The sequence below is a fragment of the Lissotriton vulgaris genome, chromosome 3_1 (genome assembly GCF_964263255.1).
Source record: "Lissotriton vulgaris chromosome 3_1, aLisVul1.2, whole genome shotgun sequence".
NCBI lineage: Eukaryota > Metazoa > Chordata > Amphibia > Caudata > Salamandridae > Lissotriton > Lissotriton vulgaris.
Window position 1 is genome coordinate 867,618,044 of NC_141689.1, and position 22,376 is coordinate 867,640,419.

The following is a 22,376-nucleotide window of genomic DNA, read 5'->3' on the forward strand; positions in this document are numbered from 1 at the left end:
CTTGTTGGAGACCCATATTTTGCTGCTCTTAACCTCCGGGCTACTCCTGACCAGAAAATCCCTCATAGAGGGTGCCCTCCTAAAAATAATGGATGGTTCTAAAGGGAGTAGAGGTGCTAAGTTAATGTCAGTTTGCAATATGGGCCAGTGTTTCTTAAGAATGCCCCTTATCTTTCGTTCCTCTGTATTATAGGTGGTTATCAAACTAATGATGTTGTCTTCTCTGGCTATTACATTTTCTTCAACTATGCCAGCGCCCTCAACTAGATTCACCAAATAATCTTCCCTGTTCTTGCTGTTGGCCTTCTCCTTGGCTTCCACTAGATCTTTAATGTGGTAGCCTCGTTTCAAGAATCTCTTAATGGCCTCATTCTGACAGGTTACTAAGTCAGATTCAGATCTGCAAATTCTGCGCATCCGGATAAATTCCCCATAGGGGATACTTCTTATTAAGTGTCTCGGATGGGCACTAGAGGCGTGCAAAATAGAATTGCCCGCCGTGCCCTTCCTGTGAAGTCTAGTTACCAGGGCATTATCCTGAACATAGATGTCAACATCCAAAAATTGTATGTTGGTCGTACTTATTTGACAGGTAAAATTGAGGTTTAGACTATTATCATTAATTGCTGTCACAAAGTCCTTGGCTGAACTCTCATCACCTTTCCATACCATACAAATGTCATCTATGAACCTCCAATAATGAATAATATTATTGGTGTAACCAGGGATATGCCTGAGGACATGCTCCTCCCACCACCCTACGTGTAAACACGCATAAGTGGGGGAGAAACATGCCCCCATGGCTACTCCCCTTTGTTGCTGATATATCTCGTTGTTAAATAAAAAATAATTGTTAGTTAAACATAACATTATCATTTTTATCAGCATGTCATGATTTTTGAAACCGACATTACGTTGGTTCAAATAATGCCTAACTGCATTGAGACCATCTGCATGTTCTATACTGGTGTACAAAGTACTAATGCCAAGGGCCACAAGAATATACCCTTCTTCCCATTTTACCTCATTTAGTTTTGTAAGAAAATGTCCAGTGTCCTTGATGTATGAAGGTAATTCAACCACAAAGTTCTGAAGGAAGTAGTCAACATATTTGGAAATGGCCTCAAGGAGGCTCCCTTGGGCTGAAATGATCGGTCGCCCTGGTACAGGAGATACAAGTTTGTGTATTTTTGGAATGAGATAAAATGTCGCTGTTAACGGATTGTCTTTCTTCAAAAACGCCAGTACTTGTTTGATCAAAAGGCCTTCTCTTTTCCAATGGTTCAATTCCTTATGTACTGACTCCTTTAGGTTGCGGATTTCACTGAAATTGCCTTTCCTATAGCAGGATGTGTCTGCCAAGTGCCGATAAGCTTCTTCCATGTATTGATTTTTGGGCCAGATGACAATGTTGCCTCCTTTGCTGGCTTTGTTAATTATCAGATTGGAATTGCTCCTCAACTTCTTCATCAGTGTTGAGTATTGTTTCTCCATGTATTTGATTTTTTTGATTTTTCTAGATGTTTTAATTTGCAATCCCTTCAAATCCTCTGTAACCATTTCATTAAAAGTGTCAATAGCATCCTTAGGCATCAGGGGAATGAAAGTGGACCTAGCCTTGAAAGGCGTCTTGCTAGGTGCGTTGATATTAACTCCCATTCTGTCGCATCTGTCCTGGGTCGAGCTTGTTCCCAAAGTTTTCCTCTAATGCTAATTCATGAGCTGTTTGTAATGCTCCAATGTCCGCGACCTGAAATATAGATGACGGTTGCGATGCACTGCTGATAATAGTAGCTCGCTCCTGTGCGTTAGTTAGTTTGAAATGCTTTTTTAGTTTTAACTTACGAATAAACTTAAAAACATCTATTCTGGTTTGCACATAATTGTAGGAGTTCTTTGGACAAAAGGAAATACCTATTGATAACAACTGGATCTCAGCTTTAGAAAGGTCAACTTCCGAAAGGTTAATAACTGTATTGTCAATCTCGTTATCAGTCGATGACGTGTTTCTGGCAAAATATATATTTATTTATGTGTATACATATACATTTATAGTGACTCATTTGAAAACCAAGGTGGAAGGAGCCTAACAGTCGATAAAACACATCATGTAAGGGAAATAACAAAGAAACGCCATTAACAGAAGCCTACACACCACTAATTCTCCCCATATATAAAGGGCACCGGACCCCAGAAACGCAGACCCCAGAAAAGCAGGCCACAGAGTGCCATTAACCCCGCAAATAGGTCGGAATGGCTGCAGGGAAACCCCCTCATCAACCTTTGATTGTTCCTCATGCAGGTCCAGACTATGCAATACGTAGCTGCCTCGACTAACTAAAATCATATATTTATCAGGTGAGCAACTTTTAGTTGTACAGGCAGGCCCTCTCGCTCTGGTCTACCACTGGCTGTAAGTTCACTTCCGAATTTCGAGCGGGGATTCTTATCTGTCAAGCTAGGTTGGTTGACTTTTTCATGACATTTTGTTAATGAAGAAGACTCGTGGCGCTTTATGCTGTTTTATGGCGAGCACATAATTGCCATTATCGTTCTTCTAACAGGTGAAACTCCTTTGTCCTGAGGAATGGCTGTACATGAAGGTGGCATGAAGACATTGATTGACGCGACTTCCAGTTTTTTTTCTCCAGCAGCTTTCTTTATACAAGTGAATTGTGTTGCTTTGTCAAAGGACCCTTGAGGAAACCCTGCTGAATTAGTATGTTATATTCTGTCAGCCAGCTTTGAAGCCCGGTCAGGATGATCCTTGTGTAGATTTTCGCTCCAACTTCGATGAGGCTAATACTCCAGTAAGCAGTTGCATCGTTACGCTGTCCTCTTTTATAATTAGGCAAGATAATAATGTTGTTGTCTTATGGAAACTTCCAATAGTTGTACAGATGATGAATATTTTTACCAGGACTGAGATTCACCCATCTCTAAAGTTTTTTAAATAATTCATCAGGTAGAAGATAAAGGCCTGTGGTGTTTTCTTGAGCCAACATTAAATATGAACATTACTAACTTATGGAAAAAATGAAAGCAAGCAAGAGTACGCATACATATGCACAACCACAAGAGTTCCCGCACCTTCAAAGATGTATTAGATCTGTTTGTGCCAAGCGGATGACGTTGGCATAAGATGCCTTAGTCAAAAACAAGAGCTCGAGATCTGATCCTGTGATAGTATTCTCAGTTTCTTGGCTTTTTGAGATATTGTTGTTTTAAAACTGAAGGAGCTATTCGTCCTTAATACATTCATAAGCACACGAACCGGTACTGAAGGTCTTGGCAATGATAGCGGTCACCCCTTCCCTTGAATCTGACCTCTTTTTCTAGTTTTGAAGATTGTTGCGAAATGTTCTTATTATTGTCTCACTGCATTGATTAAAATGTATTTATATATATTCTTTTTCTCGTGGTTTATATATAATATACATTTCTAGATACATTTTTCATAAACGTTTAATACATTGACAACCCTGAAATCTGGGGCATTCTAATAACAGTATGTTTTGTTCTCTTCTAAATCGATCAAATTTCAATCAGCTACGAACATTTAAAACACCCGTTGTCATGTGCTAATTTCACATTTCCTTTGAAAGGCTCACTGCAGAGAAACACCTCGGTATGATTATCGAATACATCGATCTATTATATATTGTGCAGCTGAAAAAAATGTATCGACGAAATTAAGATTTGCCCGAAATCACAATTTCAAAAACATTTACATCTTTATTTTTTAGCAGAAGATTCAACTGAAGTCTTTCTTTCGCCACAGTCAATCGTCACTTGTTGTGGCATTACTCCAAAACCCTTCTGGTAAGTTTAAGAAGTTAATCAGTTACTAATTCGTAAATATATAGTTGTTTCAATATCTACCTCAAGTTTCAAAAATCATATTGTTCCAACAGCATAACAGTGTATGTATAATTTTAAAGATTTATGTTGCAAGCTGTGTTGAACGTTCCGATGTTCTTATTATGAACATTGCTGAATCAAATCTATAACCGAAACTGTCTGGCCACAGGTCTCCCTTGTGCCCCCCATGAACCCCGAAAGCCTACCCGAAACCACCATTATGGCCGACTCTTATCTGACAGAGTTGAATCTGGAACCAAAACATGGTGAACACGGAAAAATGAAAGGAAAGAAATCGAATAGCGCTTTTGATCAGATTTCTATGAAAAAGGAAGAGAATACATTCATTCATTCAAAAAGCTTTATTGCGGTTTGGTATACCATAAAAGCACATAAAACATACGATACACATCGAATAGATTTTTTATAAAAATCACATCTGATTCGTGTAATCACCTTCATAAAGTCATCAAGAGGGAAACATTAAAAATTTATTTATATTGCTTTTTCTAAAAATATAGAATTTATATTAAGTCTGATAACCTTAAAATGATAAAACACATTGTGGTCACTATATCAACTCTCAACTTATCCATTACAACTTAGTACAATTGTGTGGAAGTATTGGCTATCAAATTCCTTCGAATTGACCACATTAGAAGCAGAAACTTTGCTACTGCAAACACTATCACAGAGTTGGTGTCAGTTTTTAGGATCCTGTAAAAATCCAGATAGTGCCCGATGCCCAGATTTTTGCACAACTGAATTATCCACTTCTTCCTAATGTTATCGTATGCCGGACAGAAGAGGATAACGTGTGTAGGAGTTTCGGCCTCTATTCGACACCCAGGGGAGGGATGTGCTGGACCCCCTGTCCACCTATCGGTCTTAGGATATAGGGGCAGGGTACCATATCTGAATTGTAGGTAAAGCTTCTTCGCCAGAGTGGGTTGAATGGCATCCAACTCCTGCTCAAAGCTATAGTTAGAATTAGAGTCCAGGAAGGTGTCAGTCAAACTTGGAGTTTTAACTGTACGAAAAACATTCCTCAGATTGAAGTCTTTCACCATACAGGACATGTTTTTTTTTAGAGATGGCTGGGCAAGAGACCTCGGGGTTTAACCAGAGATCCTCGAGCCCAATCAAGGTAAGGGTCTGCCTTACGAAGGCTAGCCAAGGGACCCTGCCAGCACCTAGTGAAGCCATAACCACTTTCAATTCCTCCTTGTAGCACACCAACTCAGGAGTACTCCACAGCCGCCTCCAATAAAGTAGTGGCCGTGCAGCAATTGCATCTGCAATTGGACGGATATTCAAGTCCAATCTGAGTGGAACCAAAGGAGTGCTTCTTGGCAGGGTCAAAAGCTGCTTGATAAAGTTATTTTCTGTGGTGGAGAGGTCATTTGATGATACGTGCCCCCAGAGTTCGGCCCAATAAAGGGATGATGACCTAGCTTGGACTCTAAAAATTTCAAGGGGGGCACTTAGTATTTTGTGTGCACAGTTTTTTTGCACTTTTAGAATCCCCCTGCTGCCTGGGTCAATCTTAGGTTGGCCTTGGTCATTTGAGGAGCCCACCCCATATTGTCGTTGAGGGATAGACTTAGGTATTCAACGAGTGAGACCCTTTCCAGGGGTCTGCCTTCCATCGTCGGATGGGGGCAGTTAATGGTACTTGCATTAAAAACCGTGTACTTGGTCTTAATAATGTTAACCACCAAATTTCTTTTGTTGCAGAATTTAGTAAACTGGTTCAACACCCGCTGCATGCCCATTGCCGATTTTGAAAGCATCAGGGTGTCGTCTGCAAACATTAGTGCAGGGAATCTTTGAGAGGCCAATTTGGGGGAGTCAATATCATCAATGGCAAGGAGATCCTCTATGAGCCTATTGAGAAAGAGGGAGAAAAGGGCTGGTGCTAACACACATCCCTGTCTAACACCCTTCTCAATCAGGAATGGCCCAGTTAGTTGGCCTTGCTTGCCAAAGCGAACTCAATCATGTGTGTATTCGTGGAGGATTTTAAATTGGTAGCATAGGTATGGCGGGACCCCCATTGATAGTAAAATGGTCCATAACTGGTTCCGGTCCACCATATCGAATGCGGATTTTAGGTCCACGAAGGTAAGATATAAGCTACCCCCTTCCAGAACTACATGCTTCCATTGGAGTACCTGTAGTCGGAATAGTTGATCGATTGTTGATGTTTTGGCCCTAAAGCCCGCTTGAAGCGGAGTGAGGATGTTATTATCATTAGTCCAATCTTGTATACGTTGTAGAAGGAGCCTGCATAAGATTTCTGGCTCACGTCAATAAGGCTTATAGACCTGTAATTGGAGGCTTCAAGCGGAGAGCCCTTCTTGTAGATTGGAATTATCTCCGCCCCCAACCAAGTACAAGGCAATGGTAACCCCTGCAGTATTGCATTAAATAGTACTAGAAAGTAGGGGACCCAGACTGTCGGCTCCTCTCTGAAGAGATCACCCGGAATCCTGTCCAAACCCGGGGCTTTATTTGGTTGGATACTTAGTAAAGCCTTTTGGACTTCTACCAGAGTAAACAGTGGTAAAGACCACATAGGATCCGGAGTCAAAAGGCTTGGCGGGGTCTCACTTAATGATGTCTGGGGGACAGAATAAAACTCTTTGAAATAAGAAGACCAGGCTTCTTCCGAGATCAATCAATCAATCACGTCATTTGTATAGCGCACTACTCACCCGGGAGGGTCTCAAGGCGCTGGGGATGTTAGGGTCAATTGTCGTCCTGCCTTTGGGTTCCCAGTGTGGACAAGGTTCTAAAAGGACCTAGCCTCCTTTGCCACGAGTGCAGATCTAATGGCAGACCAGCGATCTGCTTCCCAATCTGCTTTTGCATTAATTATGATTTTTTTATATGCCTGTCTTGCTTCAGTGACACATGGCCTGTTACCTTGTTTTAGAGCCAAAAGTAATACTCCCTTCGCATCCCTACAGCCCCTATTAAACCAAGGATTGTCATTGCCTCGTGGTTTTGGCTTGTTGGGGCCTGATTTATAAAAAATGTCCTCCAGTACTGAGACTAGTTGCTTATGTATACTGGAGAGACCACCCGTACCTTGATCGGAGGAATGGGCAATGCTTGGATTTGCTCTTTCGAGCAGGGGGATTATGTTCAAATACATTTTAGCCATGTTTTCAATAGACAACTTCACGGCTGCCCATTGGATTCTTCTCCCCCCTTGAACTATTCTCAGTTCACTACTTATGGTAGCAGTCTGGGTGCTGTCCTCACTAGTCAGCTGGAAGTCCATCACAGTGATCAAAGGATTGTGATCACTTTCGATGCGGGGAATAATACTAAAATCCAGCACTTTAGGCCACAAAACCAGACTAACCATGAAGTAATCAATAACAGATGCATGTGCCATAGCTCTGTAAGTTGGCTGACCTGGGAAATCGCCCTGGAATCGTCCATTACATGCTCTGATGGAAAAGGTATAAGTAAGGGAGGTCAACTGTAGGGCAAGGGCTGTCCAATTTTTCACTGGATAGACATTAGGGGGTAAAACTGACCAAATTTCATCTTCTTCGGTTGTGATCGAAGGTACCCCATTAAGCGCTTCAAAATGACAATTGAGGTGACCTCCGATCAACAGGGCAACATCGCCCCCGATTGAATGCAATAGGGTGATCAAATGGTCGAGAGTGTGGGAGATTCCCCCCGGTCGTACTGGCCGTGAGTGTGAGAAGTTGGCCTGATATGCAGTGCTCACTATTCTAGTGATCACTATGTTTCATACCAAACGACCCTTATTGATGATTGGTTGTAAGTCAACCTTATAGACCAGCTATCCTAGTAGCATGGACACGAGCAGTCTTTAGGCTAAACTCTAGAGGGCGTGTTAAGCCAGCTGTTATACCATCACATATACCCCTTGAACACCAAGTGAAAGGACACCACACAAGTTGTTATGAAAATAAAAGGATATTTATTTATAACACAACAACCCTGGACTCTTTATGAGGACAGGGCGCTAAGCACAATACAAAACTCTTAAAGAAATACTGAAAGTCGCACAATTTACACAAATGCCCGAGGGGCACGAAAAACCATATACTACAAAAGAGAAATGCGAATTACTAGCAGGTGAGTAACTGGATCCAGAGGCTTTATTACCGCTGGGCCTACAATGCTGAACCCTTAGATTAGAAGCAGGAGGCCTAGGGACGTCGTGTGCAGAGTGGAAACTCTCACGCGTAATGCGGGACAAAGTCTATGGAGGCTAGTAAATGCAAAGTTAGTGTTCTCGGGCGAACCCGACTAGGTAGGTCAAAAACAAAAATGGATCTAGACCCTTAGAGAGTGGTTCTACGCTGGAGCACCGTGGTACTCGGTTTACCTAGCCCAGGGGCTGCGGCTGCATAGGGTTCAAGTGTCGTCGGGAATCCTCGTTGACGAACCAGGAGCCTGAAGTGGAAGTTGCTGGCAGGCGACCAGTGAAGATGTTCCGGGCTGATCCAAGGATGGATCAGTGAAGAAGGATACCTGTAAGCAGAGGGGACCGAGTTCTGAATCACTAGCCAGTGATTAGGTGGGCACCAGGATGGCACCGGACAAGGTCACTCAGCCAGGCGAAGAGGTGACACTGGATTCTGCTGCTGCACGGACCAGGGCGCTGATGTGGACCAGGCTGGAGGTCTGCGAGCTGTCCCACGTCGGATGTCTGCTGCTGGCGATGCTGGATCCGGTGAAGGAGGCAACAAGCCTTGGCTAAGGCAAACCCACGTGGTGACAGAAAATGGCGTCTGGAGTGGTCCAGGAGGGTCCGAAGAAGGTCCCCTTCAGGAGGAGACAAGGGCTAGTCTAGAGGAGCTAGACCAGCGGTGAAACAAACGTAGGACGTCGTCTAGAGGGTCACTAGCCAAGGGGCAAGTGACCGGACAACGTGGCAAGCAGCCCAGGAGCAAAAGGGCCCCACGCAGATCTGGTGGATGCTGGGGGGCTGGACTTCGGTGCACGTGCTGCTTGGGGTTGGGGCTTCTCTTACCCCAGTGCACCCACTCGAGGGTCCCTCGGTGGTCGTGCTGGTTCAGTGTTGTGCTGGTTCCGATGATAGCCGATTCCTCTGGTCTCGTCGCACCCACGGTTCTCAGCTGTGCTGTAGAGGCAGGTTGAGGTCAGAGAGGGCAGGGAGTCCGGGTCTCGTCGTGCTGGTCGGTCTGGTTCCGGAGGAAGGACGTTCAGCAAACCGCAAGATACTTAGTTGGTGCCTGCTGCTGCAGGGTGACTACTCCTTAGTCACAAGGGAGCAATCTTGAGAAGAAGTCGAGAGTTCCTTTCGGAGAAAGTAGTTTCAGGATTCAAAGATGATCTAATTTGGGAAGGGGGCCCGCTCCTATCTTTATACTAAGGAAAGGGGCTGGCACGCGACTAGGTCCTGCCCATGGGTGGGACCAGAAAGGGGGGTGGTTACACCCCTCTCCCCTGTCCGGACTTTCCCCAGCTCAGGGGCTGGTGTGCCCCTGGAACTGGTTCAAGCCGCACCGGCGTAGGTAGGGGGGGCGAGGGGGGCGGTCCGCCCCAGGTGGCACCTTCTTTGAGGCGGCCGCGGTTGCTCAGAGTCCTTCATTACACTTTATGTTGCAGCAATTTAGGTTTCCAAGGAATGTAAGTCTTGTTTACGCTAACTGCTGCCTTTCACCGTAGCTTTTTTAGGTCGAGCCATATTAATCATGACAGTAGAATCAATGTTTTTATGGTACTGTGCCCCACCAAGCCTTGAGAGTTGTTAACAAGGCCACGGGTAAGCACAGAAACACGGCTTTCCTTTTTTTCTATGTAAAAACTTTGCAGCACACCATGACACCAACACCCTTCCAGGTGTCTTGGTGATTTAAAACCCACGAGCGAGAAAGTGAGAACAAAAGCACCTTTCTTTAGATATGTTTGAAGTAAACTAGTATAGGCTGAAAGATCGACAGGCTTATGCAGTAATTTCATTTTCAGGACGATGACGTAAGCAGCACTGAACGGCACTTACATTATCAACCTTCATTGTATGACACGCCAAGTTTATCCAGCAAGACAAAAGCGTGCACTTTCTTAAAGGATATGTTCAAGTGCCCTCAGGTAATTTGGGTCATCTGAAGAACTATTACATGCTTGAACTTGTTCCAAACATGGATATAGACAAACTAGACTCTGACATGATTTATTATCAATTAGATTTCAGATGATTGCCACATATTATAAATTAAAGGCAAAAGCAGATCGTTTTGTCACATTTAATAGTTTACTACAAAATATGACGTTTCCTGTTTACTTTCTTCATAATACATTAACAATCTATACAAATTAGTATTGGGAGTTGTCGATTAAATAAAATTAACGATGTAAGAATTTCAGTTGCACTGTGCAATAGGGATTAAACACTTAAAGACACGTTTAATTAAAGTAATCAGAAGCGTAATAGTTGCAACACATTGACAATAACTGAAAAGACACATGTTAAAATTGGGGTGCAACCGAGAAGTGTCAGATTTTCGGTAAAAGCAAAACTGACCAGATTGCAGCTTTGGCTGCCAATATTGTTTCAAACTCAAAAACAGAGCCTGCTGATGAGAGACCAGATAATTCATGAAATGCTTGTAGATCCAACTTAGTTCGCTATGTTTGCCATACATGTATGTGCATGTAACTTGCATGATCGAGGTAACTATTAGCAGCAATACTACGTGTCTCTCAGACATCTTTCAAGTGCTCACCGCCCTTTTTCCCCAGCACCCCCCCCCCCCTCCAAAGGGGTGGCAATCTGAGGGATAGCCCCGGGCGCCACAAGCTGTAGCTACGCCCCTGTCAAGCCGGCATATGCACAGTGAGCACCGGGGTGCCACTTGCAGTCACCTTCCTCTCAGTCCTGCCTACCTGGGATACACAAAACCCTGTCTGGGATGGTGCTAGCACCGCCCCTGACAGGAAACCCTTTGTCCAAGCTCTCCTCCCTGGAAGGACTCCCAGCAGCAGGAAGTCAGACTTGTGTCTGTGGTGGCAGCATCCATTTTGTGATGCTGAGGCTCGAGTTAATTTTAACCGGGGTTCACAGTTACATACATGTCGTGTCCCTCTAGAAGGGTGGAATGCTAACCCCGTCGCCATAATTGGCGAGGGGTTAGTATTCCAATTCGTATGACACCTTACTCGACATGTTTTGATAAAGCGATACCAAAGTTGGCAAATAACCGCGAGGATTATAATGCACTTAAGAGTATATGGTACGCGTTATCATGGAACAGCTATTAGGACTTGGTTCCGCAAGCTGCAAACGGGCTCAGCTCATGCCAGAGCACCATCTCACATAATTCCAAGCACTCTGCCTTCAGGATTGATAAGGCCTGCCATAGGAGTGACCGATAGGAATATATGTGTCCATTTTAGGGTTAGATATAGGAATACTATATCTATAGCAAAGGGTGATTACACCACCTTGCCCCAGCTGTCGTGCAGCCAGTTGTGTCAGATTTGGATGGCCAGCCAGGGGTGGCATAATACATGCTGCAGCCCCTGGTAGGTCCTGGGTGCACCTATGCCCTGGGTACCTAAGGTACACTGTACAGGAACTGATAAGGTGACTCAGTATCCAATTAGATATGTACCTAAGGTACATGGAATCCATTTTACAGAGAGAGCAGTAGGCCTGGGGCCCTGAATAGCAGGGTCCCAGGTCAACTAAGTCGGAAAACCAGCAAAACACCAGGCAAAAAGTTGGGGGTAACCATAGTCAGGTATCCACCCTCCTACAGTGAGTATATATTAATGAGTGCCAGTTTTGGTATTTTTTTGTGTACCATCAGGATGCACGTGAGATCAGGACTATTTGTTTTGATTCTTTTCTACATGAATCCAAGATGAACACCCACCCAAATGCACAAACCCCCCGATGGTCTACCTCTCAGACCCTTTACCGCAGGCTCCGCAAAGGTGACATATCCCATTCTATGAGTGGGGTTTATCGCCCACGTTTCCTGGAATACGCAGATCCCATGTAGATCAACAAATGTGCACTAATCAGGAATGTCTAGGTTGGCGACAAGGCCCGCTATATTCCAGGATAGGATTTTAAGAGTCCCCTTCCTTGGTGTCTGACTGTTTCCCACCCTTGCCCTGGGATCGGGACTAGTAGTTTCACAGACCTTGGAAGCAGATGCGTGTTGGTCTAAAGCTAGCTGGGTGGTCTGGCTTTGAGCCAGGGATGTCAAGTTCTCGTTCGTAAGGGATGATGAAACAACCCATGGGTCCCAAGTGACTTGCTCCAATAGTGGGTAGAGGATCTACGGTCCGACACATCACCCCCAAGTAATCATTCCTAATGGCCCTCATGCTTTCCTTCCTAGTGTCGGCTACTGGAAGCACGGCTTGGGGCAAAGGAGGAGTCTGTAGTCAGTCTACTTGATCCAGCAAGTTATATCTGTTGTTTACTGGGAAACCTATTACTTCATCTCTGGCCCACCATTCCAGAGTGCCATCTAGATGACACAAAGAAGCATCTAGGTGGCACCATGAGTCTGGGGTCCTGCAGTCGGTGGTGCAGTGTAAATTAGCCGGTTGATAGAAATAACCTAGCCTTAGTGCTTTGATGGTAGTGTCTAGGCTATTGCGGCGACTGCTACAGACATGATCGACTATCCTACGGTCTTGGAAATTTATAATTACGCAATCCCCATCCTCGTTTTTCGGTTTTGGGCCCATCCACCCCACCCTTCTGGCGAACAAAATTTTGCATTTGAGGGTTCTTGGCAAGGGTCTGTAAGTGTTCAACCAGTAAATCAACTTATTCCTAAGTTCCGTGAACGTTTCAGTTTTATTCTGGCCAGCTTGGGGACCCCTGTTAGGACAACCACATATGGGGCGCTTTCCGGTGGTAGATCGATGCGTGGTAAGTTCAGAGAGTGGTAGTTGCCCCAAGATTGATTAGTAAGAGCTTTACCCGGGGATTTCGTTTTTGCATGTTTCAGGAGCGGGGCATTTCCCACGGGTGTAGGTCCAGTGTTACTGGGGCATGATTTGGGCCGTTGTTCAGTGATCACAGGGAGGTGGTTACTAAGGCTAGTAGTTGTTGACTTAGACTGGGTCTGCGGAGCGTCCAATATAACTGTTGTTGCAGTGATTTGGGTTTAAATGGCAATAAGTTCCTTTGCAAGTTCTGTGGTTTTCCTGAGTGATTCCTCCATTTTTGCCATCCTTTTTTCGATGAATTTAAGTCTTTGCTCTAGGGGCTGGATGAAGGTGGATAAGACAGTGGTCAGTTTTCCTACCAGCAGGTCAATGTTAAGTTGGCTTATACAAGCAGGGTCAATGCCAGCCTCGCAAGAACTATCTAAGGGAACCGCAGATGTAGTATGCTCAATATGTTCCACACTTGGTGGTTCCGCTTGGTTGTTAGGTTTGGGCTGTTTAGGTTGTCTTTCCCGAAGTGGAGCACCAGTCCGCTTCCTCTTGGAAATTGCACCCTCTTTGCATTTGTCCGGATCAGGTGGAATTTTACTCGCTTCTGAATGAACAGTCGCCTTATGGGTGGTCTGCCTAGATGGAGGTTACTTAGACACATCCACCAAATCCGATAAGTTATTGGGGGAAGAGTTTACACAACCAGGAGGTCCTTCATTTGCAATAGTTTGTGAGGGAGGGGCCGGTGAGAGAGCTTGAGCAACAGGTCCCAGGGATGATCTCCTCAGGAAGACCGGGTCCTGTGACATCCGACGTTCCGTCATAGCTATCTCACGTTCCAATACCGTTGAGGCCCTCAGGATGAATTGGTACAGGGTCCCAGCTACATGGCCTGTCGGTGTAGGTTGAATCCCCCTTCTAGCTGCCATGTTGATCAAGGTGTCAGGAAACAAATCTGGTCTATACTCACAGGTTTCTGGTGGGGGTCAGAGGAGTAGCCCGGCCCGGTCTCCTCCGGTCTGAGATGGGCTAGGATAGGCCCGCCCATGGCCCGGGCTTAGCCCGGGCACGTCCCGCGCAGCTGGGTCCGCGGTCGCTTAAAGTGGCGGTGTGACGTCAGGAGGAGGAGCGCTGTACTGTCGGGAGCGGAAACTCCTGGTCTACGGAGTCCCGCGTGGTCCCCCGTCTCCCTCCGATGCTTGAATCGCCCGGCTGAGGTCAGGAATGCAGGTGAGGCACAAGAGTCACGAAAGTCTTCCGCTGCGAGGAAGAGAATACTTTCAATGGGGCAAATAAAGCTGTTTGATACCACAGTAGAAGGATACCACGGGTCCGATTCCGGAAAAAAAAGTAGTAAATCTTCACCCATAGATTTATATCTGTTTGCTGCAAACTTCTATTTGGAATGCACAAATATTTCTATCTTTTCTACTCCGTGCCAGTTTCTTCACCAGTTTAGGAAATTCTGAGGCTACTCTAGGGTGCTGGCTTATAGGCAACGTCCATCTCCTCAGCCACTGTTGCAATCACCTAGTCTTTTCAAGCCTAGGAACGTGGGTATGGCAGGCAACATGCATGGCTACAAGGGCATCAGTCCTTCCAGTCCCCTTACCGCGCCAGCAAAAGCCACCAAACTGCTTTAGATTGCCATTTGAGGAACACAACCAACCTGTGGGAGGCAGGATCCATCATTTTCTCCCAGGATGGTGGTCCATCAGGTCCAACAGATGGGTCCTTGAAATCATTAAGCATGGGTATGTCCTACCCTGTATTTCTGCCCTGCCAACCATTTCCTACATCAGAGCACATCGCAGGGAAACAGCATTCCATTCTGTGGTAAGAGGTGCAAGTTTTACTTTCCAGAGGAGCCATCAAGCGAGTTCTGAACTCAGAAATATGGGAGAGTTTCTAATTTTGAAATTTTCTTGTGCTGAAGAAGGATCAGATCCTAATTAAAAAGTAATTTATATTTCAGCCCTCTCTTATAAACATTTTTTACATTAAATGAATGATTTCTATGATGTTTAGTTAACCAGCTGGCTAGACAATCAATCCACTCTATTCCAGAAATTCTCACTATGACTATCAACCCCTCTCTAATCAACTTCCAAATTCTTGATGAGCTGGATCTTGAAAAACCCATGCATGTCTCTGGACAGCACTGGATCAAGAATCAGTCTCTTAAAGATCAAATAGTCTGCCTGATCTACTCTCAATGCTACAAGCTTCCTGCTCTATGGTAAAAAAAACCCATAATTGTTCCCTCATACAAGGGGTATAAAATTCATCCTCAAATCTTTCCCCGTCTACCGAGAAATGACTACCTTATCTCAAAGAGCACTTGTTTTTCTATCAACTTCTGCACTAAATTAGTGATGTTCATTTGAAAAACAAAATGTAATCCATCTGAGTTAAACATCACACTAATAACTCCACTCACTGACTTCTCATGAGTGAAAATTCTTCAACAGCTAGAACTCTTCCTTGTCTTCACAACAGTTTGCACTGTGGCTATTGCCTGCCTGCTTTCAAATAATCCTGTCCAACCAAAGCCATCTGTTATGAAAATGTGATAGAGTGGTTTGTGCTTGTATTTGCTAACTCTTAACCAGGCCTACAATACCTTCCTTGCAGCATGTGAAGTACCACGAAATCTTAAGAAAGCAATACTTACTCTACTTTTAAAAACTTAAATGCAGACATGTATAATGCATCCTATCGCTCTTGTGTGGCTAAAGTATTGGAGTATGTGGTTTGTCCCTAACTAAGTGGTCTTTTGCAACAGCTTGCTAAGTGACTTCCTGACAGGATTCCGCCAATCTGAGTGGACAAAAACTGTGCTCTCTATTTCCTTGACAGTAACCAAGTGTGTGTTTCAAGTTTGTATTCAAGAGTGTCCTTCTAGCTGTCTTTGTTTGCTTGAATTCAAGAAGTGCTTTTGCTTGCCTAAAATCTTTCCAATTCATACGCCTCCAGGAAACCTTGTCGTCTAAAGCCACTTTATTCAATTGTAAAATGGCACATGGGTCAGCTGTTTCTCCTTACCTCTTAGGAGTCTACATGCCCTCCGTAGACTACTTCCCGAAAACTGACAAAGGTGACTATTATCAGTATTTGGACAATAGGCCAATCAATCTCTATTTGAATGAAAGATCAGGACTACACAAACAGGAGATTAATTTTCTCAAAATTGTCCAGACTTGGATGCAGTGCAATTGTTTTCCCTAAACGGAGAGAATATGCAGATTCTCTACTGGATGCCTATACCTTTCATCTAACCTGACTCCTGAACCCTCCTCTCAATTTAGTACTAGCGATTTGCAGCCAGGGGGTATTGTTTGAAACGGACTCTGCCTTTCTTCCAGAATGTAAAGGGTTTCCAAGAATGTACTGTACTATCTCTGTCATCTTTTAGGTGTCCTCCCACTCCTTAATCTGCGATAAATATAACATTGATGCTTTCTATCTCAACGTCATTGATCTATTACTGCAATACCAACATCGCTGGATTACCCCAAAATACATTTTCTTATTTTAGCCTCTCTGTGCATTATGGCTGCTTTATTGTGTGAAAGCCATGCTCACATCACCCCTTTACTGTAGTCTCCTCTACTAGCTTTCGATTAAAAAGAAGGATACATTTAAGGCTGTGTCTGGTGGATAAGGCTTTATCTGGTTGTGCTGCTGGCTACCTCACTAAGATCCTCCTTTTGTAGCTGATCAGAACCTACTCATCATTCAGCCAGCCAAATACAAATAAAATGTGGCTGCAGTGCTACATACACAAGGCTTGTCTGCATGCAAGTTTTACCAGCACACCTGCGACTTGAAACAAATTTCAAGTGTTGATTAAAGACATACTTCTTCCTCTCGGTTTGTACTCAGTAGCTCTACCCCTGCACACAGCAAAGTGCTGCCAGCAAGATCATTACGCACCATAAGTTAGATCTGTGAGGCTGGTTGTGGTGTACTGCATCACAAGTAGATGGTACAAGAGAGTCTAGTGGATCTCCAGTGCAAATTCTTTTTCATCTTACTATCGTAGGTCAGACAATTAGTTGCTGTGGCGGTTTTGATCTCATTCTTGTAAAGACATCTACAGTTCCTGACACATTGTCTAAAAGATGCATTTAGTGCTCACAAAAAGCCTTGCATGTATTTATGCATTCCAAATATATACGGTGTGGTAGTTGCATAGTCACATGCCCAGCCACTGCAATGATGTAAAGGTGCATCAATGTATAGCCATAAAAGAGCAACAAAACAGAATTCTCAACCCGAGTAGCTGTTCATAAGCCTTGTTATCACTCAATTTTCAAGTTACATCTTCCCATACCTATATAAACTAGTCATATACAGGCACTGCTTCAGATGGTACATGCAGTGTCACATTTCTAGGTAGTTCTGATTTATGTCAAGCTTAGTCTCTGATGCTCATGTACAGCCAGCACTGGTTGAGAGACAGTCTTAATGGCTGGGCAATGCTTTATGCTCAGGTAATGCCAATACCTGCCTCAGCTTTTGTCACTTTGAATACTAGATGTAGGCTTGGGTACATTCGCCACCTCCATGTGTTTGGGGACAGCGAATATATTGCATAGTACAGTCTTGTCATGCCAGGTGTGGCCTCCAATGCTCCTCTATATTAATCATATTCCAAGGTAGAGTTCGTGGAGTAGATGTTCAGCTCTCTTTGGAAATAAGAGCATTGCTTAAATAGCCTACTCCTGCTCCTCAGGGGAGCAGACGTGGATTGTAGGTGGTGGGTGATAAAGTTGTCTGTCCTTCTCCCACTCTGCCAGAAAATTCATCCGTGTGAAGGGGATCATTGTCCTGCTCAAGAAAGAATTCCAAATAGAAGGGACAGCATTGCAAATTAATATGGCCCCTCTCCAAGTGTTTGCCCTACTGCGGAGAGTGCCTGGTCAGTTGAGATGTGGATATGGAAAAGCTCAGGTCTCTCACTGCTGGAAACAAATTACTTCAACGGATGGCCGATACGTAAGGTAGTCATCAGTTCACATGGGGATGTATAAGGTTACATCTCATTCCATTGTAACTCATGCTTTTACCATGCATGCATTACAATGCGAAAGCTATTACAGTGCAAACCTTTACCACGCATGCATTACAATACGAAAGCTATTACAATGCAAACCTTTACCACGCATGCTATTTAAAAAAATATGCTCCCCCCACCCTGGTCCTCCTGCCCCTTTTAACCCAAACCCCTAAATTATTACCTCTCTCCTCGTGCATGCAGCTCGTCTGAAGGACCGTGCACGTTTTTGTGAGGAAGTGGAAAAGTCTCTGTTTCCTCTAACGACGTGGATTGCCTATCAACACGGCTGTTTCCACGCAAATATGCCTTTACCATACATACTTTTACAACGAATTTCGTAGAAAAAACTACGTGTTGTAATGGAGCATGTGTCGTAATGGCATGCCTAGAAACAGCCGCGCAGTAATGGCTGTTTCCCTCACATGGTAACGTCACCATTCACACTAGAGATCCCAAGATTGCAGCTCTGGAAGCAATATCGCTGCTTCCCTTTAGGTTTGGTGTGGTGCGAGAATCCTTGATGCTGCTGCACCAATGGTTCTTTTATTGGTAGAGGAAGTGGCCTTCTTATACCGAAAGTAGTGCGAGGACCAGAGGTTCATGGCTTAGGCTCTAAACGGGTTCTCCGTGTAGCTTGTGAGGACTGATGGGCCTTCATTATTCAGATAGACAATTGTACTACGTTCTTGGAGACCTCAAACGAGCATTATTTCATGTGAGACGCCACTATTGTTATCTATATTGCAAGACATTATATTAGACAGGCTCATGGTTCTGCCATTGAACCCATGAATAGGTGTGGAATGAAGTGTTGTTTTCCTGTACTTCTGTAAAATAGCTTTGTCGGTTCGGCACATAGTAAACTGCACAGCACCCTTTCACAGTATTCATTCCATCTTGGACCTAATGAAGTTGTTTTTCTCGACTTTTTAAGATCTTAGCATATTGCTAGCCACAAAACCAGAATTTGAAGTGCTGAGCCTCTAGCCCAGGAGCTGACCAGAACTGACTGAAGGTTTTAACATGGATAGATCATCAGTGGGACTGGATCCATTCATTACCATTAATAGTATTAGCGGTGTCTTTCGGTTGTTCTTTGAAGGTCGTTAGAGTGACCCCAAATGTGACTCTTGCTCTTTTCTTAAGGAATACAGTCTCAGTTAATGAACCTATATTTGCAGATATTGCAGAACTATAAGATACTACAATCAATTTTAATAAGTATTCACCAAACGATTCGGATTACAATAATATCAACAACTGCACTTATTTCTTAAGCAGGCTTGTAAAAATGTGTGTTATTGTCTGTGGCATTTACAGGTATTTTATAGTCCTTTTTCTTAGTGTTCTGAACTATTTAAATGTTTGCTCAAGTAGCGTTGTAATGGGAAATCCAGCATTAGCGGTGTGTTACTGTACAGAGTGTCGAAAACATAACATACCTTCATGAAGTAGGACGTGTCTTATCCGGTCTTTTTTTTTTTTTATGAACTCTTAATTGCTCAGCCCCTTTTCAGGTCTCGTCCTATTAATCGCGCAAGCGAAAATAGGACAAGAGTATAGAGGCTCATCCAAGCTTTGAAACCATCGGCGGATTACGTCGAGTGCAAGTGCTCATGAATGCGCTTTTCACCATTTGCTCCCGAGCCGCCTGCCTCCGAGAGCTTCACTTCAAAGGCATCCAGTCCCCCGCCCCCTGCTTCTCACTTTTCACGGCTGCCAGGCCGTGTCTCGCATTTCTCCTCCCCCACTAATTATTTACCCCTGCTGTTGCTGCCCACGGCCTCCCCACAGCAATGCCAAGAGCTTGTTTCCCTTTTTCGTTTGTTGCTCTGCCAAGTTGCTCCGGCTTGCGTCACATGGCTGCATGCCCCCCAGAGTGTATGGCTCACGAACTCCTCCGCTAGTTGCAGGTTTTTTTCACAGCACCCTTTTCTTGTTAGAAGCATTACTACATAGGAATCAGACACTGCCGCTTACACACACACTTTTTGCATGGCAGTCCGAGCAGGCATGTACGCGCATCACTCACACTACATGTGCCGCCCCGGCGCTCCCCTGAGCAGCCTCCTGCTTGCCCCCGCAGTCTCCCGCGCTCCTCTCTGCAGGTCTCCGTTCACTGATTGTACATTTGATTGATTGATACTTTATTCGATATTGTCATATCATAAAAGTACATTGATTATCCAGTATTAGGGGTGTCTTTCATAGATTCACATGCCTGAATCATTCCCCGTCGTCGAGACGGGAGCCTCCGGTAAATAAAAAAGTAATGTCCATAGACATACATAGAGAAAAAGGGTCTAAGGGCCTCCCCTTAGTAGCCTTTCCTTGTCCTTATGTAAAAAGGACCAAACTCTCACAGTCAGCCAATCAGCTCCGACCTCCCTCTAGAACCTTCCTGGGAGGAGCCTCAGTCCCTCAGATTTTCTACCGCACGTTGTGCTAGGGAGTCTCCAGCCTCGGCTCTCCTCAGGATTACTCAAAATTCATCAAAACCCTCAACTCTTCAAGGACTACTACACTACACTGTACTGGACAGTAAGTGTGTTTTTTCCACTGCTTCTTCCATGTCTGACTCGAAGAAGAAAGCCCTGTTCAGGGCCTGCTCTTCCTGTAGCAAGAAAAGAATCCATGTGGATGATCAGCACGACCTGTGCTTGTATTGCCTTTACCCGGACCATGTCTCAGACAAATGCAAGATTTGTAGGTCTTTTCCAAAGAAGACCGTGAGAGACAGAGAAGGCCGCCTTCTTATTTGGCTGGACAGGCTTAAGGACAGAGACCACCTGGACTCCTCTGTGAGCAGTGCTTCCAGGACCTCAGCTTTCTCTAAAAAGAGGCCTAGGGAGTCTTCCCCTGGCCCCTCAGACACTCCTCCTACGAAGACCCACAAAAAGTCTTCAGAGGCGAGATCTGCGTCATCTTCAGTGTCTGCTAAGGAGGATAAAACTTTTAAGAAGCCTGCTCCGTCCTCGAGACAAGCCCAGAGGACTACCTCAGTCACGACCACAGTGTCTACCTCGTCAGCGTCGTCGCCTTCAGCGTCGACGACAACGAATACGTCCTCCACATCTTCAGGTAGACCTGTTTCTTCTATTATTCTTCTGAAATCGTCGTCGACGACAAAGACCATGTCGACGACGAAGACTACACCGTCGACGACGCCGTCGTCATTGACGAGCCCATCGTCGTCGAAGGCGCTTCAAAGGATCCCACCGTCGACTACGAAGGTGTCGACGAGAGACTCGACGACGAGGACGTCGTCTACGAAAGCACCGTCGACGAAGACGTCGACGACGACTACGCAGTCGTCGACGACCAAGATCCCTTCGCCCACTCCACCGTCGACGAGGACCTCGTCGACGACTCCGTCGACGAAAGGCTCGTCGTCGGTGACCCCGCCGACGAAGACTCCGTCGACGAAGGACTCGTCGACGACACCAGACCCATTTCCTCACCAATTGGCAGTACATCACCGCGGACCGGTGGGTTCTTCAAATTATACGATTCGGCCATTCCCTCGAATTCACCTCCATCCCACCCAATACCCCTCCACGCAGACGTACGCACAAACACCCGCGCCTGCTTCTCAAGGAACTTTCGACAATGCTACAGAAAGGGGCAATCGAAAGGGTGCCGCCATCCTCGAAGGGGAAAGGATTTTACTCCCACTTCTTCCTGGTGCAACAAAAAGAGAACAAGTGGAGGCCCATCCTGGATCTCCGAGCGCTGAACACCTTCCTACGGAGCCAATCGTTCAGGATGGTGACGATTCAGGAAATTCTGGGCATTCTCGAGAAAGGAGATTTCATGACATCATTAGATCTCCAGGATGCCTACTACCACATCCCCATCCTCAGAAATCACCGGAAATTCCTGAGATTCGAGGTGGCGGGCCGTCACTATCAGTTCAAAGTCCTGCCATTCGGCCTCAAGTCCGCGCCGCGGATTTTCACGAAATGCCTTGCGCCAGTGGCAGCCTTCCTGCGTCAACTGGGCCACCAAGTCTTCCCCTACCTAGACGACTGGCTGGTGAAAGCACCCTCACCTGGAGACGCAGTCACATCCTCCAACGCCTGCACCAATCTCTTTCAGAGACTGGGATTGACGCTCAATCTCAAAAAATCCTGCATGGTCCCCGCAACGAAAATTACTTTCCTAGGGGCCACATTGGACACAGAGTGCGCAAGAGCCTTCCCCTCGAAGGAGAGGACGGACAAGATCTTATCCCTAGCCACGGCCGTGGCAGCAAAAACGCACCAAAAAGTTCGGACTTACACCTCCCTCCTCGGGATGATGTCTTCCTGCATACTCCTCATCCCGCACTGCAGACTCAGAATGCGGCCCTTGCAGGAGGCACTCACGAGCCAATGGACTCAAAGTACTGGCTCCTTCGAAGACATTATTCGGATCACACCAAAAATGTCCAAAGCTCTACAAAGGTGGAAACGTCGCCAGAATCTAACTGTAGGGTTACAGTTTCTCCTTCCTGCATCACCGCTAGTGATAACCACAGACTCCTCCCTAG

At 45.2% G+C, this 22,376-nt stretch overlaps 1 protein-coding gene across 4 annotated transcripts in view; it reads left to right on the top strand.

Annotated features, from left to right (window-relative positions):
* Window positions 1-22,376, top strand: part of FANCC (FA complementation group C) — a 1,396,321-nt gene that overhangs the window by 989,424 nt on the left and 384,521 nt on the right. For 3 of the 4 annotated variants that reach the window (XM_086961183.1, XM_086961186.1, XM_086961187.1), the window contains one exon: window positions 3,747-3,822. In XM_086961183.1, the coding sequence (XP_086817309.1) occupies window positions 3,747-3,822 (76 nt within the window). The remainder of the gene's footprint in view (window positions 1-3,746; window positions 3,823-22,376) is intronic. The other variant, XM_086961184.1, reaches the window with a different exon arrangement.